General features: G+C 43.0%; 3 protein-coding genes across 5 annotated transcripts; 2 read left to right on the forward strand and 1 right to left on the reverse strand.

The window, feature by feature from the left end:
- The first annotated feature begins 1,579 nt into the window (after positions 1-1,579).
- On the forward strand, positions 1,580-6,277 carry LOC143322939 (mRNA decay activator protein ZFP36L1). Of its 3 annotated transcripts, XR_013077365.1 has the most exons (3): positions 1,586-1,740; positions 3,195-4,998; positions 5,031-6,243. XR_013077365.1 is itself a non-coding variant. In XM_076734408.1 (2 exons), the coding sequence occupies exons 1-2, from the start codon at positions 1,687-1,689 to the stop codon at positions 4,434-4,436; spliced, it is 1,296 nt and encodes a 431-aa protein (XP_076590523.1). In that variant the 5' UTR covers positions 1,580-1,686; the 3' UTR covers positions 4,437-6,243. The 3 variants fall into 3 exon arrangements, 2 of the variants coding, with proteins under 2 accessions (XP_076590523.1, XP_076590524.1); XM_076734408.1 differs by having other exon boundaries at positions 1,580-1,740; positions 3,195-6,243; XM_076734409.1 differs by having other exon boundaries at positions 3,198-6,277.
- Positions 6,278-10,786: 4,509 nt separating this feature from the next.
- On the reverse strand, positions 10,787-14,867 carry trappc6bl (trafficking protein particle complex subunit 6B, like). The gene is made up of 7 exons (XM_076735678.1): positions 14,583-14,867; positions 14,171-14,268; positions 13,923-13,990; positions 13,725-13,842; positions 13,518-13,601; positions 13,250-13,343; positions 10,787-13,065 (listed from the first exon to the last, which is right to left on the reverse strand). Exons 2-7 carry the CDS (start codon positions 14,264-14,266, stop codon positions 13,034-13,036), a joined length of 492 nt encoding a protein of 163 aa, XP_076591793.1. The 5' UTR covers positions 14,267-14,268; positions 14,583-14,867; the 3' UTR covers positions 10,787-13,033.
- Positions 14,868-14,957: 90 nt separating this feature from the next.
- On the forward strand, positions 14,958-16,977 carry bloc1s3 (biogenesis of lysosomal organelles complex-1, subunit 3). Its single transcript, XM_076735352.1, has 5 exons — positions 14,958-15,015; positions 15,172-15,287; positions 15,515-15,704; positions 15,864-15,964; positions 16,432-16,977. Exons 2-5 carry the CDS (start codon positions 15,174-15,176, stop codon positions 16,615-16,617), a joined length of 591 nt encoding a protein of 196 aa, XP_076591467.1. The 5' UTR covers positions 14,958-15,015; positions 15,172-15,173; the 3' UTR covers positions 16,618-16,977.
- The last annotated feature ends 317 nt before the right edge of the window (positions 16,978-17,294 follow it).

A 17,294-nucleotide genomic window follows, 5' to 3' on the forward strand; every position in this document is an offset into this window, starting at 1 on the left:
GCTGGTTTCACTAACAATCAGTCATTTTCCCGCAGTGGGGGCTCCGCGTTTCAAAACTTTTATTAACTTTCACCAATCTCTGACATGTCTGTCCTTTCTTTTTGAGAGCTCCTGTCCCTCACAAGTACACCACATTTCTGTTATATTTGATGAAGAGGAACAATTAAAGAGCAAAAAACAACCAAATGAAATTTGATGCATTTCAACAGAGTTCAAACTAACTGAATGTGCAGTTAGTCCCTGCAGTTGCAACCAACTGTTTGCCAACTTGTCAGGCTGCTGGACATACTGTCACAACCCTCTTTATAATCCAAGAGGTGTGACAACGTCACTCATGGCAGATCTGTGTCGGTGTGTTTGTGTGTGTGAGCTCTCAAACTCTTTTTGAAGACCAAATGTCTCAGCAGCGATGGTGGGAGGACACTCTGGCACATTTTCCATTGTTTAGAGTTATAAATTGGGTTGTAATTAGTTTAACATTTGAGCCAAGGGAAATAAAATTACATTTTAAGGACATTTTCTGTCTTTGCAAAGATAGAGGAGGAACTCTGCGTGTGTGTGTGTGTGTGTGTGTGTGTGTGTGTGTGTGTGTGTGTGTGTGTGTATGTGTGTGTCAAATTTTCTCATGGCTGTGCTCTGCGGTGGCGTTTTTCACACGTTACCTTTGAAATCAAAGACTTCACTCCTCCTTGTCTGTCTCATAGAGTCAGGCTGTCTCCACTGTCTTTCCTGCCCATGTGTTCTGCCTGTGCTCCTTTCTTGTCCTTGCGGCTGCCTTTACTTGGGGGTGTTTATCTGCTTTCTATTTCTTGTGCCCCCCTTTGTTTTATAATCTTTCTTTAGTTTGTTTTAGCTACAGCCGGTGGCACCTCCTCCATCCCCTCTGATAAATGCCATATGACTAAACATAGTCATTATCTGGCAGAACAGTTAGGATGAAAGTTAGCTGAGACCACTGGGTGTCAAAATTGTATGTACAGAATAACTTCGTATAAATGAGTTTTATGGTCATTATTTTGCAGCAAACTCTAAATAAATAAATAAACCCTGAACATTACATTCCTGTTTACAGATGCATTTGACAAAGGTCAGACTTTCATTAGCCTGTGTTAGCTAAGTGAATTAGCCTTAATTTGCATTCACTTATTCACTTAACTTAGCATGCAGCAGTGTTTCAAAGCAGTTGCGTAAAAGTTGTTTGGAGATGGCAATTTTTCCAATTTTCCTCATCTCAAAAAAATAAAGTTCAATATTCACTAAGAAAGAAAAATGGCACATTACATGTTATTTAAGCTAACTTCATAGCTAAAATCAAACGCTCGGCAGACATATTCGTAGCTTAAATGAGTGACAGTAAAAGGCAGGACTGCTACCATGAAAAGGGCTCTTTTTGTAAGTTTAAGGAATTGACCAGCGGTAAGATAAATGACTTTTCATGAGTCGGGTATCCTCATGAGCTTTGGGAGTGCTGGCTCTGCTGTAAACAGCTTTGGGCTGACTCACAGAGGCGTGGGAGTGGCTAACAGCGTTGTTAGGTTTTAAATCCACACGTGGTCTGGATCTTGGTGCTTGTTTAGCGCCACACACACCACTAGAAACTTCCGACCAACTCATGCCAGCGAGTTGCCCACGTCTATCACTGCGGGGGCAGACGGGATCGGACGAAGCTTTTGATAACTCAGCGAAATGCCATCTTACCCCCTCAGCCAGTGCTCGGACCTGGAGAAGATGATGTGCAAGGTAAACGAAAAGCGCAAAGAAAGTTGAGCGGAGCAGAAGTTGGCTAGGTCAGAGGGGGTTCACGTTAGCTAGCTAGCTACGCTGCTAACTTTACGCTGTTTGCTATTCTCAAGTCGCGTATGGCGGATGCTGCTGTTGTCCTTGATTCAACAGTTAAGTGTTAACCGAGCTTTTTACTCGTTTTGAAAGTTAGCCTGGAAATGAAGCTAACTTGGTCACAAAGTGGAAACGCTGTTTAGGTTGGTATTAAGATTAATCGTAACACAGGCCCATTAAACTGTCTACTAACTAGCTAGCTAACTTGGTGTCCTAGTTATGGTTGTTTAGCAAGTTGTTGCCATCACAGGTCACGGACTGTTTACAGCTAGTGACTTATTCACTGCTGACAACACAAACAAGTTGAATCACGACACTGTATGAGCTAACTTTTTATGTCTGAAACCACTAAAAGTTGCCAGTCAGCTTTAAAGTTGTGTCTTAAAGCTGTGTTGGTAGCATGGGGAGGTGTGTAGTTCACTCTTTGTGCAATGCTACTTTTTAGTGGAAGTTGCTGCATAGCAACATGGTGCATAACTTTTCGTGCCGTGTCTTCATCACAATAGAAGGATAAAATATGTGTCCGACCAGGTTAAATATTTTTGGTGTTGTTAGTGTGGATTTAAAGAAGTAGGAAACGTTGTTGCTGGGTTTTGACACTGTACACAAGAGAAATGCTGAAGTCAGCTGTTACTCTGCAAATCCATTTAGTAAATTTGAACCACGGCTGTGTCCCACAGCTCGGATGTCAGCAATGTAATTATTATTTTCAGTTTAGCATATAGTTATGCCTGATTATAGCCTATAAGACAAACGGTGCCTGCTGAGCCCTGAGAGGAAACCTGTATTAGACAAAGCTGGAGAGGGTGAATCACATTAGAAACTGACTGAAGCACTTTTTGAATAACTTTGTAGTGTCTGTGTTACATGACTAAAAATCTGTAGGGTTTGACAGAAGTTCACAAAACAAAAGTAAATATTGAACAAAAGTTTGTTTTTGTGTGTGTACTTTGATGTCAGTATTTAATACCCATCATGCATGAGTACAGACCTCCATACATTGATTTGTTCAGTCTGCCAGACTCAAATAATCAAATAATGCATTTTTCCAATAACACTTACTAGAAAGTAGCACACCAGGAGAAAACGTAACTTCCGCAGTGTTCAGTGTCAGTATGGAAACTGAAAACAAGTAAATCCTTGTAACCGTCCCTAAATGGCACAATTGTTCTTTAATTGTCTGGTAGTTTCCATGTGAAATGTCAACAGATGTCAGTATACAGAGATCAGTGATGAACAAAGAAATGCAACACAGGAATTTTTAGTTTATCACTTGATTTTAATTGTAATATGTATGGGCTAACGTTGTGCTGTTTGTTCTTTTTTTTTTTGTTTTTGTTTTTTTGTTTTTTTTACAGCAGTTATTGAATCTTGATTTGAGGGAGCAGAGCAGACCTCAACCATCCCTCAGCATGGCAATGAGAACGCCAGGTTACATCGGTCAGCCACGCAGCAACACGTCATTTTCCCTCTCGTCCCTCGCCTGCCTCCCTACTGATCCAGTGGATGGTGTATTTCTGACCTCCAGCCAATGGGGGCAGCAGCCAGAAAACCCTCTGCCCTCCCATCTTGCCAATTCTACCCACTGGGGAAAGTCAGACCTCCTTGCCCAGCGCTCCATCAGCATGGTCGAGACCAGCAGTGCCACAGCAGCAAGCCTAGGCTGGTGTGGGACTGACCTTAAGCACTCCCAAAGTGACATCAGCCCCACTGCACTGAACAATAGCTCCTCCTCGTCCAACTCGTCTATTTCCTCTTCACGCTATAAGACTGAACTGTGTCGATCTTTCAATGAGAGCGGCTTGTGCAAGTATGGCGGGAAGTGCCAGTTTGCCCACGGGACAGAAGAGCTGCGGGATCTTAGCAGACATCCAAAATACAAAACTGAGCCGTGTCGTACGTTTCACACCATCGGCTTCTGCCCGTACGGGATGCGCTGCCACTTTGTCCACAACAATGAGGAAGAAAAGAAACCATCTTTCTCTCGTTCTTCCTCATCGTCCTCCTCAAGCCTTATCCAGCAGCCACCTGCCTCCTCCCGCATGCACAGGCCTCCTCTTGTCAGACAGAGCTTCAGCTTTGCTGGGTTTCCCTCTGCTCCCCAGCAGCCCCTTCAGCCTGCCCTTGCTGCTCATCCTCCTTCTGCCACTGCTTCTTTCACACGCACTCCATCGGCCTCTCCTCCTTCGTGTGCCGACATTACTGACCTCCTTTCTAATGCCTTCCTGGAGATGGACTCTGCCTTTGAGGCCTCCCCTGCCCAACAGTACCAGCCCCCCATAGGCCAGGCAACTGCAGCAGATCCCCAGTCTCCATTCCTGCCTTCCCCAGACTCCGGCTGTTGTCTATGTGGGCTGTCTCCGACTGCCTCCCCTTCCCTGAGGCAGAGTCCCAGTGCCACTGGGGCCTTTTCAGGGCCACTGGGTGCCAGGTCGCTGTCCTACACCTCTCTGTCAGACCAGGACCAGGATGGTAGGAGCTCTGCTAGCTCCCTCAGTGGCTCTGAACCCTGCGGTGGCATCAGTGAAGCCAATGGCAGACGTCTGGCGGTATTCAGTCAGCTCTCTGTTCCTGAGGATGCTACTGAGTTCTGCCTTTAGGCTGCAGTGTGCTGGAGCACAAACACATGTTTTCAGACAGACACACAGACTCTGAATACACAATATATTCAGTACACACATTTCCATGCTCAAGCACACACACTGCTCACACACTGGACCCCTATAAATGCGCACCTACACACACAGCCACTGGATTTAGACCTCAGACGTTCTTTGCATCCGTTCAGAGGAAACAAAATAGAAAGGACTCGGTGACTGACTCAGAACGCTCAGAGAGATTCGCCCATTAGATTTTTTTTGTGGTTAAAATGTCACTGACATATGCGTAAGGGAAGCCACAGTGACGCTGAAACTAACTTGTGTTGCCACCAAAACAGAGTGCATATCAGGATCGATGTTTAATGTGCTGGAAGCATTCGATGCTTTATCTCAACTGTATGCTGAGCTGGCAAAATGCGACAAAGATATTGTAATCACAGTGTGATAAGCCAATCAGTGCCAACATTTATATTACACTTTACCACCCATCTTCTGAGCGATCGAAAGAATGTGACAAAGCCAAAGACATCTGTTCTGATTATGGTGGTAAAAAACACACAATGTGACATGTTTAGGAATTGTTTTTCCATTGAGTGTACACAGTCTTGTGTTTATAAGCTGTTGAAATAGTTTTTCCTCATAACTGTACAGTCTGAGGTCATGTTTAGATCACTGGCCTGGAACCTGAATGTTAAGTTTTTAAACAGCAGAAGTGCCTGAAGAGTTATTTAACAGGTCGTGTTACAGTGTTGAAACAAGATTTGCTGGTTTGTGAGGAGGGATGTGACAAGGGGTATGGGTCTCTCTCTTTTTTTTTTTTTTTTCTCCAAAGTAAGCTAGTGTGAGTTCTCTCTGTTCTTAAGATTACTACAAGTGTTGTTCTTTTGTCACTCCTGCATTATTTACAAACTGCCAACAGTAAAATGCCAAAATGATCACATTTAACCTTTAACCCTCAGTTTGAACCTAAAATAGCAAAGTGTGCTTGATCATACTGTAAAATCTCATGTTCAGGTCTCATCTGGGACTTTTATGAGCTTTGATGAGCCAAGTGTACCAGCACAAACGGCAGGCATCACAGAAAATCCATCAATATTGAGAGTCAGAGATGGACCAAAAAAAAAAAACAAAAACCTAAATGAAATACCTTCACATTATTCTGCAGCTTACTTTGTATGAGCTGATATGATCTGAACATAGCTCGAGTTCCAAGACACTTGACGTAAAGTTCAGCCAAGCCGTGAGCGTTTCATGAAAGTCCTGTTTTACCTCTGACGTGTTTCCTAAAAACTTTGAGGTGCTGATCTGTATTTTAGATTGTCTTAAACATTCCCCTCTTGTCCACAGGCAGCACCGGTGGTACATTTTTGATAAATATAATGTTTTTGTGACTCTCACTCCACTCACAGTATTTCATCTCTCCTTTTCACTCAGTATTAATTCCTCCCGTTACAGCTCTGTCCTGTTCTGAATGTGTCCTGGCCACATGTATGTGAACTGTGCACCCAGGCCTGTTGCCTTGCTGAGCTAGATCCAGCGTTCTGTAGGGTTAGGGTATGTATGCTTAGTGTTACACAAAATTTTACTTGGCTGTTTTATGTGTTTATGATGTAGTTGCGTAGGAGAGCAGACACCATGCTGTTACTGGTCTATTTAAATTTGCCTTTTCATCAACATGTTTGAGGCCTGTTTAGTGTTAAAGGTGATAATCTTTAGTAAATTAATTTCTTTAATTTATTTTAACGTATTTATAGAGGACTTTGAGTTGTTAATGCTTGTATCAAGTTTAATATATTTGTTTTTCTCTTTTTTTTTGTACTGGAAATAAAGTTGTTTTTTTTAACTGACTTGTTGTAACTGACTGTTTGTTTTGCTTCATCGCCTACTCAGGGTTTCACTGACTCCTCTTCAGCTAAAGTCTACACAGGCACGTTTGACACCTCCGAGTTGAAACCTTGTGTTGCGGTGCTGATGCAACAATGCAGAAGTTGCGACACTCCTTAAACGCTCAGCCTCGTTGTGTGTATTGTGCTGGCTGTAGTGTATGTGCAACAATGTTGACACATTAGTGACGTTATAGATGCAAGGTGCAGGGAGGAAGGAAGCAAGCCGGAAACCAGTGAACTGTCATTTAGCATTTTCATTGTAGATCACTTTCCCTCGGTGGCCTGAACTATCTGCACGCAGTGTCAAACGGGAAGATGAACTATGGATTCACTCCACTCTGAAATTGATAATCTCAGTCTAAGGGTGTAGACTGAGTGATAAAAGTGATGTTTTCCTGGAAAGCCAACACAGAAACGGGATGCCGAGGATAATTATTGCTGTCCCTTTATGTCCTGTTGCTGTGTGATGGGTCATTTGACTTGTTTACTTCATTTTTAAATGATTAAATTAATTTTTCTAAGTGGGATTTTAGTGAGACCGGTGAATTTTCTCAGCCCATAACAGAACATTTAACCCTTTAGCTGATCTGAAAACCTTTACAGAATTACTGCATACTGGGACGCAGTTCTCTCTGGACAGCTACATTACTAAAACACACTTTATGCTGAGGAGAAAACACAGTGGATGAAGCTTCCAGGAACTCTTCAAGTGTGACTGTATATCATTCAGTTCATTCAGAGTGGCTAGCATGGTTTCCTACACTTGCACTATATAAGAGCGAAACACAACAGGTGCCTCATATTTCCTGGTGAAATTGCACTCAGGGAGCAGGAAATGAATCATTCGGTTACTATGTGGTGCGGCCTCAGCTTGAAGAACGTGCTTACAGAGCAGCGTTGCAGATTGATTCATAAGAAAGTACAATTCTATATTACTGGAAGGCACTCTGCACATACACCAAAAGTGTATGTGCATGAATTATTAAGAAAGTGCAAACGGTATCTTCTGACACTTCCTCCGCTGATTAAAGTTCCGGAGCTGGTTCACATCTTCATGCACATATTATGTTTGTAAAAAACTGATTTAAGCAAGTATTGTTCAGCATTTCCTGGCACAAACAGTCTGCTGTTATATAGTAAGACACTGGTGTATGTGCGTGTGTGTGTGTGTGTAGTCGTGCCATTGAGATTTCGTGTGGAGATAAGAAGTCTTTTGTTTGGGCTTTAATCTGACCAATCCTGGACACCCACCCTTTCCCTTCTCCCTCACTGCCTCCGCTGATTCCATCCTTCCTCCCTCACTTTGTTCCTCTCCTTTCCTTCAGTTTCATCCCCTCACCTCTCCACTTTCTGCCCTCCGCTAGCAGCTGTGTAGTAATTTAATCCGCTCTAACTGTGGTGAGCAACACGTGTTTGCAGAGGCAGGATCTTCAGGCAGGTTAAATCACGCAACTTAATTAGTCCTTATTAAATCGGACTATAGTTATTTAGTGCCATATTCAGGGAAATATGCTTGTCATCCATGTTAAATCAGGGAAGCAGTCTGCTATTTAACACCAAAGTGTGGCCTAAATTGCCTTAATCATGTTAAGTTATTGGAGGCTGACAGGATTTCATTAAAATCCCTTTAAAAAAAGTAATGATGATCATAAAATGTTGTTTTTTTTCCACCATTCAGTGTCCCTCCCCCAAAAACTGGGGCTAAAGATGCATGCTCATGGCTGACCCTCCAGGAATCTCTCTTTCATGCACACACACATACACACACACACACACACACACACACACACACACACACACAGAGAGAGAGAGAGAGAGAGAGAGAGAGCTATTATCTTGTCACTGTTAACATGAGATGGGCTGGCTGTCTGGGAGTGATTAGTGGCCATGAAGGGGTTAAAGGTGTGTGTGCTCGTATGGTTTGTGTGTGTGTGTGTGTGTGTGTGTGTATGTGTGTGTGCTGTATTGTATCTGACAGACATTCTCCCACACTCTTGCCCTGTGGGACACAGCAAAGGCAGGCAGATGGCTGTATTCAGGCCCACCATGGGTCAACATATGGCCCCAAGAGACAAAGTTTGTGTGTGTGTAAGACTGAGAATCGCACTCTTACTATGCATGAGTGGAGGACGCTGAATGAGTGGGCAGGGAGGAAGAAAGGTAATAGTGGGGCCAGAAGAGAAGTTGTGAAAAAGAAGCTGTGAGATAAAGAAGTGGGACAATTTGAGAGGATGAAAGAGGGCAGCATCCCGTGAGACCATACAGGTTGTTCAGTGCAGCAGCGCAGCCGTCGGCAGGTTTGTAAGGATGCACTGAGGAAAATAAGACCGGCCGTTTGAGGCAGTGAGATCTAATGATTTCGTTTATCCGGGTTTAAGTGTTATATGCCAAGGAATAAAACACCCAAGTAGATGAAATCAAAATATTGACGCTTATGGCTAATTTATATATGCTTATGTTGAACATGTTATGAAGCTGTACAGGTTTATCAGTATACTACTTAACAGACATGGTTTTGGATTTAGTAATTCATTTTTATTTAAATTGTCAGGGTTCAACAATGATTTTAAATTGCATTTGGTGAGTTTGTTTCTGCCTCCAAACCGAAGTGAACTGAAGTGAACTGAAGTGAGCCGCCTTCAAGACACTGAACCAGGATCAAGTATCTGTCGCCACAAAAGGCCTCAGCCAGTGGACAGTGTTACTGAATTTTAGCAAGTCATCAATTTGAGGGGATGAATGCTGGTTTTCCTCACCCCCCCCCCCAGCATCTCCTTTCTTTCTTCTGGCCCCTGAACATCCCTCTCCTCCCCCTCCTCCTCCTCCCTCCCTCCATTCACCATGCCTCTTTGTGAGGGTATTGGTGATATTGTGATGCAGGGTGGAGCAGGAGGAAGGGGAGCGAAGCTGTGCAGAGAGCAGCACAAGACAGCTGTTGCTGAACTCTCAGCCCTCTCATCCTTCAGTTTCTCTGTCCAAAGAACTCCAGATTCTCTCACTTCACAGACATTGCGGCACAGGTACAAGAAGCTCCTCCCCACCCTTTCCTCTCCTTTTTCCTCTTTCTCTTGTCCTACACTGCTTCCTCTCCACCCCCCCACTTCTAATAAACTTCTCGTGTCGACCATTCATTTCCCTCCAGCCTCCTGTAGAGGCTCTTCATTCTCTCCATCTCATTTTCCTCTCGCCCGGTCTTTCTATAATTCCGCCCCCTCCCAGGCTTTCTCTCTAATCCCTCCTTCTGATTTTTTTTTTCCTCCTTTCTTGAGAGGATTTGGGCAAAGTGTTTAATGGGTTGCAACAAATGGGCAAAAGAGTGGGCTGTAGTCAGGTGCAGCACACTGACACAGGCGGCTAACTCAATTTCGCTGTTTTCTTCTTGCACGGCATTCCTACGGTCACACAGATGTTCCAGAAAGAAACACATCTTGCTGTCACCCACGCATATTACACAGATCAGCAGGGGTAGTGTTATAGCCAGCCATCTTATTATTTTCTTGAACTCTTAAGCTCATTCAAGGACTCTTATCTCAGGGGCCTCCAGAGTGAAGGACGTAACCCAACATTTTAGACAGAGGAGGTAGGAATGTATTAAAGGGTAACTCCAGTGATGGTGGTGCAGCAGAAGCCGAGGTATCCTGACTTTTAGCCCCGAGCATGCATCAAGCTCCGAAAACACTGGATCCTTCACTTCCCATTATGCAACCAACAGCAACTACTATGTTGCTCTCTCCTTAACTGCATGCTGCAAGTTTGTAAAAGCAGCATTTTTGTACAAAGTATGCAGTCTCCAAAACCAAGTGAAAATAAACCCGATGAGAGCTCCAGGTTTCTTCTCTCAGACGTCCACAGAAGCCGTTTTACAACTGTTTTCACAGGCCGACTGGATCCCCATGACGGGTAAATTCTTCATGTGTAAAGCTGGTGGAGTGCCTCTTTCACACGCAGTCCAAGTCTTTCTCTGTCTCTCCTCCCACTATTGTATGGCAACCATTTATTCTTCATGGTGGGGTCTACGATCAAACATAGGTGGGTGGCTAGTTCTTCAATGTTGCTGAAGCGCTTCTATGCAGATGTGCTAACACTGCAGCAGAGAGAGACATAAAACAGTCTGCGCACACTTTATTAACTGATGCTCTAGCAAAATGTTTTTGCAGTGGTGGAAAAAAAAGCCACACTTTGGCTACGCTTTCCAGGAAATCTGCCTGTATATTATCTGCTGTGTTGCAAATAGAAAGGATGTCTAGATTTACTGCAAAGTTGCAAAACAGTCATTCATGTTAAATATTCAGTGAGATAGCAAGACTAGACTTTCCCCTTGTATACCACACAACCTCCATGTTGTCTCTAATATAGTCAGCAATGAAAGACTGTCACAGCAGTCGGAGCAAACATAGAAAGTCAACAGGACAGTTTTTCAGGGCTGAGCCTGAGCAAGAGACACACTGGGGGGGTCATTAAATATATAAAGTTACATGTAACAACCTTTATTGTGTAAAACTGTTACAGTGATGGCAGTGGAATACTGGAACACAGTCAGGGGTAATTTATTAGAGCAGAGACACAAATAAAAGCAGTGTGAGCACCATGATCCATCAACTAGTGCAATGTTGTCAATGTGGGGACAAAGGAAAATGTAACTATTCTGAAAATCCAGAGGGTTCATATCCAAAGTGTAAAATATCGAACCAAATCTGATTCGATGAATTCGACTGAACCTGTTCAGATTGCTGTAAACACTAACTTTTGCTTTTCTTGAAAACTGAAGTTACAGTTTGGCCTGCCGGGACAAAACGTTGATAATGTATATCTCAGAAGTGCGGAGCGCTCACATACAGTAGGAGCTCTTAAGACCAAGCTCATGATATGGATCAACGACATGAAAGACATATTAATAGCTTAAGCAGGGATGCTGGGGAATGCACACAGTGAAATGTGTTGTTATGCAGAGGAGCAATAAAAGAGGAAAGGTTAGTTTACATATGAACATTATGACTAAATGGTTATCTTATGAATTAAAATACCAGAAATAAAGAATAGTATACAAAGGGCATGTACACATGTTGTGGTGTCACAGATTAGTTGTATCAATATTAAATATTTGAAGACTTCATGGAAGAGGGCTAGAAGAAGAAGAACTTCATTGTCAAAGATTATTTTACCTCACAAATCTTCATGCAAACAAACACAAGTGGTGTTTTTCGTGGCACTGTGCAGCCAAGTTTGTTCAACTATGGGTTCTCCCTTCTGATCTGAGATCAGAACAGGCAAGGAGATTCTGGACATAACCTGCCACAGTGGTAAATCTGTAAACTTAGAGCCACAGACAGTAATGACAGCTTTATGTGTCCCTCTAGTGTCATAAACAGGTAACAGCATCTACCAGAGACGTGAAGTTCATCGTGTCATCTTTTCTAGTTCGACAGGACTCGTCTTTGTGGTGTTCTTGTCAAGACATTCTTATTCCTGTTTATTTCCTCAAACTGTTTAGCTGAGAAAATAAAGAAACTAAAATAAATAAAACAAGCAGCACATACTCACGGCCTCGCAGTTTTAAGCAGTTTTAGGACTCATACTTGAGGAGACTCAAGGCGTCACTAACAAATGTAACCCAGAAGTTCATGTGAAGTAATTCCAAAACTTTACAACATCACATTCACAGCACGCTGTATGCTAAGAAAAAAATCTATGTTTACATATCAATGCTGTACAAAGGACAAAAAATGTACATCTTGGTACAAAAAGTAATAACCTGTAAACCCAGTTTGAGTGGTCAACTGTGAAATGTGACATCGCTACAGAGGAACAGGGTGACGCTCACTGAGCAGACGCCTTTCCACTTTGAAATTTGTAGAAAAGCTCGGCCTAGAAACTGTTATCACACCTTATCGGGTAACATAATTCCCTGTACCAATGACTCATCCCAGATTCAAATTTTGCCTTAAAATGAACTAAAATTCAAATGACCACCAGCAGACGTTAAACATGGCGCTCCTAAAGGCAATCTGCTGGAAGGCAGAGCAAAGCACCAGGAGCTGCTTACAGCTGCTCAGTGCATCCGCACAGAAACAAGTGTTTAATAATGAATTTGATGTTCCAGGCGTAATAATTTCAAAGGCCCACTAGCTATTATTTGAGCTGATCCTAAAAGAGATGGCAGTTGATAGTCCTGAAATATCACCCAAAGTAATGTCTCATCCTAAATTCTGCTGATTTTTCATTTTCTATTATTTCTTAGTAAGCACTCTCAACTTGGGGACTCGACATTGCAACACATAACAAAGAATATTACAATACCATGTGATTTACTATACATTCACATTGTTGTATTCACAGCCGTTGATATTTTTTCAAAGCTCGGCCGAGTGGGGTCAGTCAGGGCCTGGCGCCGCTTACTTCATGTTAACTTATATTGAGAACCTAAAATGTTATTTTGCTCAACTGGGAAAACGACCTCCATCAAAATCAAGATGCAAAAGGAATAACACAAATCTTGCTCTGCGTCAGAGTACCACGAGTGAAAGGTAAGCCCTGGCTCACCCTTCCCGCCCTGCCAGTGGTACCTGGCTGTCAGCAGAACGTGGCTAATTCTGTTTGACCCAGTTGTGGAGATCAGGGTGGTGTTTGACAGGAACCACTATCCTGTCTGTAGGACTAACAGAACCCAACGGGGGCCCGTTCATCAGTGCCAGGGCAGCGCAGCGGATCAGGTCACAACTTCTGGATCACCACCTGGAACTTACCTGGCAGGACAGAGTGAAGGAAAGGTGAACCATTTGTTTGGACCTCAACAGACATGTATCGTTAATCATGTCCTGCCCTAGCTGCAAACAATCATTCTGACACCTCACATGCGTAACAACAGTTTCAGCCTCACTCGTTTCCACAGCGTAGAGTATGGTGGCTTGGTGGTCTGACAGTACTTACAGGATGGCATAACAGAGACCTCGGCTGTCACCACACTTTCCAGACCTAGATTGGACAGAGCTCCTCTCACCACGCCACACGAAAAAGCAAGATACTGAGAGAAAACACACACAAAAATGAGCCTTTGCGACAATGACACTGATTCTGATTTGTTTGACTGTAAACCTAAAAAACAAAGCCTTAAGGGCCCACGTCAAGTTAATCCACAGGTAATAGCAGTAGGAATGTATGTGTGTGTCTGTGTGTAAGAAAGAGAGTGTATACTGACTTTAGGAGCCTGATCCAGGTACTGTTTCCCGCTGGACATCTGAGTCAGCAGAGAAAACTTGTTGTCCTGCAGAACATAGGTACCCTATGGCAGAGAATAAAGGCATGTATCGTCATGTTGGTGGAAAGACTACTGATCTGAACCTGAGCTTGTGAGTGACTGGAGGGATAACTGTCCACACATTGTTACTCCACCCTTTGATTTTACCTGATGGTTTGTTCTGAGGTTGTCGACCTGCCTCCTGAACACCTTTGTCCAGAAGTCTTTACAGATGAACTTCATCACATCCAGCTCATCCTTGAAGCTGGGAGTGTCCCTGGTCAACCTACGCAGAGTAAAGAGGAGTGACGACACGTGTCACAAAGCATTTATGGTTGCACATGCAGTATGTGGGTGCTCGTCTACCTCTCAATGAGTCCTTGTCCAACCCTGAAGCCCATGCTTTCCAGGACAGAAACGCAGACAGCTCTGTCCTGAGGAGAAGACAAGAGACAAGAGCTTACAGGTAACTCCAAACGGGCGCTCATTAGCTAGCATGGTTAAAACGAGATGGTGATTTTGCGACCTGTTTCCAGACCACAGAGTAAATCCAGACTAAGGGTCTTCTGCAGAGTATATATCAGATGATTGATTAATGCCTTTATCAAACACACCTTGTTATCCATCTCTCCTTTGCCGGATTGCTGCTCCTTGTACACATGTGACACCATCTCCATATGGAGAAAGTCAAACAGAGACTCGTCTGCCATTCCTGACAAACACACGGAAGTGATTATACAATCAGATATATCGCCAAAGTAAAACAGCTTCCCTTCACCTCGTCAGCTCAGCTTCAAGACAAAATCAACAGCAACGCCAGCGTTAACTCTGAAAACCCCCTACAGCTGCTTAGTGTTAGCTAGACAGTTAGCGACAGACAGCTAGCAAGTGTTGTTTGCTAGCAACACTATCCAGCCCGTGACTATATATGTATATATTTTTTTTCTATCTCGGCATAGAAGAGAGAATGAGGACAACGCAAGAGCTTGCAATTAATCTAAAAAGACAGCGTTAATTCGACTGTACCTGCCAAATAACTGTATGCTACACACAACAAACACTAGCTCGCTTCTTTGGTCGCACTCGGTATTAATGCCAGGGTACGCCTCAGGATTCACGCAGGCGAGGTTAGCGGGAGTCAAGCCATCGAATAACGTGGAAAAAGCACCAGCAGATGGTGGGTTACATGCTCCTCAACAACCGAGCGCATGCAAAAATCATACATCCACTATGAGAGCATATTGTTCTTCAGTGGTGGACGCCAATAAGCCTCGTACCTTTAATCCGGCGTACGCCGGTTAAATTACAAGCATACTCTTGAGTATATGGCCCATGTCTTCCAATCGCGTTATTAAACGTCACTTATCATGTGACATGATAACCCAGATCGGATTGGGTGTGAGGAAGCAAGTCACTTCCGTATGGCTCATGTGATTTGTGTTTTCACATCACAGAAAAGGTTTGACAGGTTTTTGGATATTTTGTTGTATATTTTAACTTTCTGCTAACATTACATTATAGTTTCTTGCGCAGAGTAAACTTTCTGTATCATTTACCGTTACTGTTTCAACCTATTTCAATGTTGTACGACGCTTTGTTGTTTGTATATGTGCAGACATGTCCAGCAGGTACCAGATAGTGGTGCAAGGCGAGGCCTCTGAGACAGACTCTGATGATGAGGTCTACATCACCTCCATGTCTGCTCCTCAAACTGCCACAGTTGGAACCAAGGTTGTTATGGAGGCTTGCACCTGTGTGTGTGTGTGTGTGTAAGTGTGTGTGTGTGTGTGTGTGTGTGTGTGTTGAGAGTGATAGAAAGGGAAGTGTGTGTGTGTGTGTGTGTGTGTGTGTGTGTGTGTGTGTGTGTGTGTGTGTTCATACTCATCAACCATCTTCTCCACCCTTCCTGTCATGAATCTAGGATCTTTTTGTCTGTCTGTGATCTTGGATGCTGTCAGGTTCCTGGGGAGGCATCTGAGACAGACAGTGAGGTGGAGGAGGAGGAGCAGACGGACCGAGCCTCTTCACTGAGCCAGGAGAGCTCCCAGATTCTCAGGCGAGACCTGCCCCCACTTATAGTAGTTAGAGACCATCCTGATATGCAGTCGATTGTGGAAGACAGACCAAGCCCCACATTGAGACCACATGGTGAGGAATGACAATTATAAATATGACAATGATAATACTTATTACGGGACAGAATACTCTCAATGCAAAGGTCCATTTATCAAATGCCTAAGTGAAGAATGAAATTGAGGACGACCAGTATGGTATCTCATTTATTCCAGTGTGTAATTCTGTTTCCAGGTGAGACCCTTTTACAACAGAAGCTACAGGAATCTAACTGCCGGCTGTACTCTGATGTGGGACAGACAGTACGGCAGGTCTACGGCAGTGCCAGTAGAGAGGTACGCAAATGTGTTTCACTCATTTGAGACGTTTCTAAACAATTATGTAAATTAGGCATGCAGAGGTCTCCTAAAATGCCCTTTTTATTACATTGCTTATTGCACTTATTCTCCAGTGCTGCAGAACTGAATAAGAAATGTTTGAACACCAACCATTTTGCCCTGTACAAGAAAAGTAGATGCAGAATAAGTACAGTAAAGAAAAAATGAAGTAATGCAAAGTGTATTAATTGGAGCATCTAGGATGGCTATGACAAACTAAGCTTATGATGCAGGTTAGAGGCATGACGTGGAAATGATACAATCAGCACCTTTATCACTTGTAACTCGGCAGGTTTCAAGTGTCACTTCGTTGACATTAACAACAATCTAGCATCTTGTAAAGACTAATTAGATGTGCTTTGCATGCCTTCATTTCAGTGGTTTCCATGGCTGCAGTTGTTTGACTCTGTTGGTTTTTGTAAAAGGTGCAGAATGCAACAGCTCAGCTGAATGCTTCACAGAGTGCCATCATCAATGCCTCGCACAGCATCAGATTAATCCTTGATGACCTGAAGGCTGTGTCCGAGAAGATTGACATCATCACCAGCTGTCAAATTCTACCTGATATTAACATCAATAATCCAAATAATTACACCGCTCCTCTACCTTAAAGAAACAAATCACTATATATTTTTAAAAGATACATCTCATGACAATGTTTTAACATCAATATGGGTATATTTTCTTTGAGTAGGATTCCAGCTGGAAAGAGTAGCATGTTTGCTTTATTTCAGTGTTTATGAACAATGCCAAATATGTATATTTAACATTCACACACTACTGTATGTATATATTTGTTTGTCAGGATTCTCTGGCCTGTGTCTGGAAATCTTGGCATATTTCTGTAAAGAGTAGGAGTCAAATTAAAAGATCTCATGTTTTGCGAGACATTTAACATAAGAATTTGTTGACATTTCCATTTTTATCCTGCACTTCCTTGTAAATATTAATACAACTCAACACAATCCCTGAAACCACTGTTTGCTTTTCTGTCTCTTATGTTCTCTGGTCCTCTGAAAGGTCAAGGAAACAACTGTTGACAAAAAGTTCTAAAAAGGTGAAAAATATAACAGAGCCAAGTGCAAGTTTGATAGAATTGTTCAGAAAAACATCATTCAAATACTGGTAGTAGATTTATTTCACATACTGTCTCTATAAAGGCTGTTAAATCTTAAGACACACTCAACTTTGTGGACGTATCCGTGGAAATACACCTGGAGGGGTTTTAAACAGAAAAGCCTTGTAAGGTATGTTATTAGACTCTCTGACATCCCACCATGATGGTAAC

Source organism: Chaetodon auriga, chromosome 7, assembly GCF_051107435.1.
Source record: "Chaetodon auriga isolate fChaAug3 chromosome 7, fChaAug3.hap1, whole genome shotgun sequence".
In the NCBI taxonomy this organism is placed as follows: Eukaryota; Metazoa; Chordata; class Actinopteri; order Chaetodontiformes; family Chaetodontidae; genus Chaetodon; species Chaetodon auriga.

What these genes read in the sequence shown, in the direction of transcription:
- LOC143322939 (XM_076734408.1), top strand. Translation starts at nt 1,687, where the DNA reads ATGCCATCTTACCCCCTCAGCCAGTGCTCGGACCTGGAGAAGATGATG. An exon ending in TGGAGAAGATGATGTGCAAG is followed by an intron (nt 1,741 to 3,194) that starts GTAAACGAAAAG and finishes TTTTTTTTACAG; the next exon opens with CAGTTATTGAATCTTGATTT.
- trappc6bl (XM_076735678.1), bottom strand. Translation starts at nt 14,266, where the DNA reads ATGGCAGACGAGTCTCTGTTTGACTTTCTCCATATGGAGATGGTGTCA. An exon ending in GGACAAGGACTCATTGAGAG is followed by an intron (nt 13,843 to 13,922) that starts GTAGACGAGCAC and finishes TACTCTGCGTAG; the next exon opens with GTTGACCAGGGACACTCCCA. An exon ending in ACCTGGATCAGGCTCCTAAA is followed by an intron (nt 13,344 to 13,517) that starts GTCAGTATACAC and finishes GTTTTCTCTCAG; the next exon opens with TATCTTGCTTTTTCGTGTGG.
- bloc1s3 (XM_076735352.1), top strand. Translation starts at nt 15,174, where the DNA reads ATGTCCAGCAGGTACCAGATAGTGGTGCAAGGCGAGGCCTCTGAGACA. An exon ending in CTGCCACAGTTGGAACCAAG is followed by an intron (nt 15,288 to 15,514) that starts GTTGTTATGGAG and finishes GGATGCTGTCAG; the next exon opens with GTTCCTGGGGAGGCATCTGA. An exon ending in ACGGCAGTGCCAGTAGAGAG is followed by an intron (nt 15,965 to 16,431) that starts GTACGCAAATGT and finishes TTTTTGTAAAAG; the next exon opens with GTGCAGAATGCAACAGCTCA.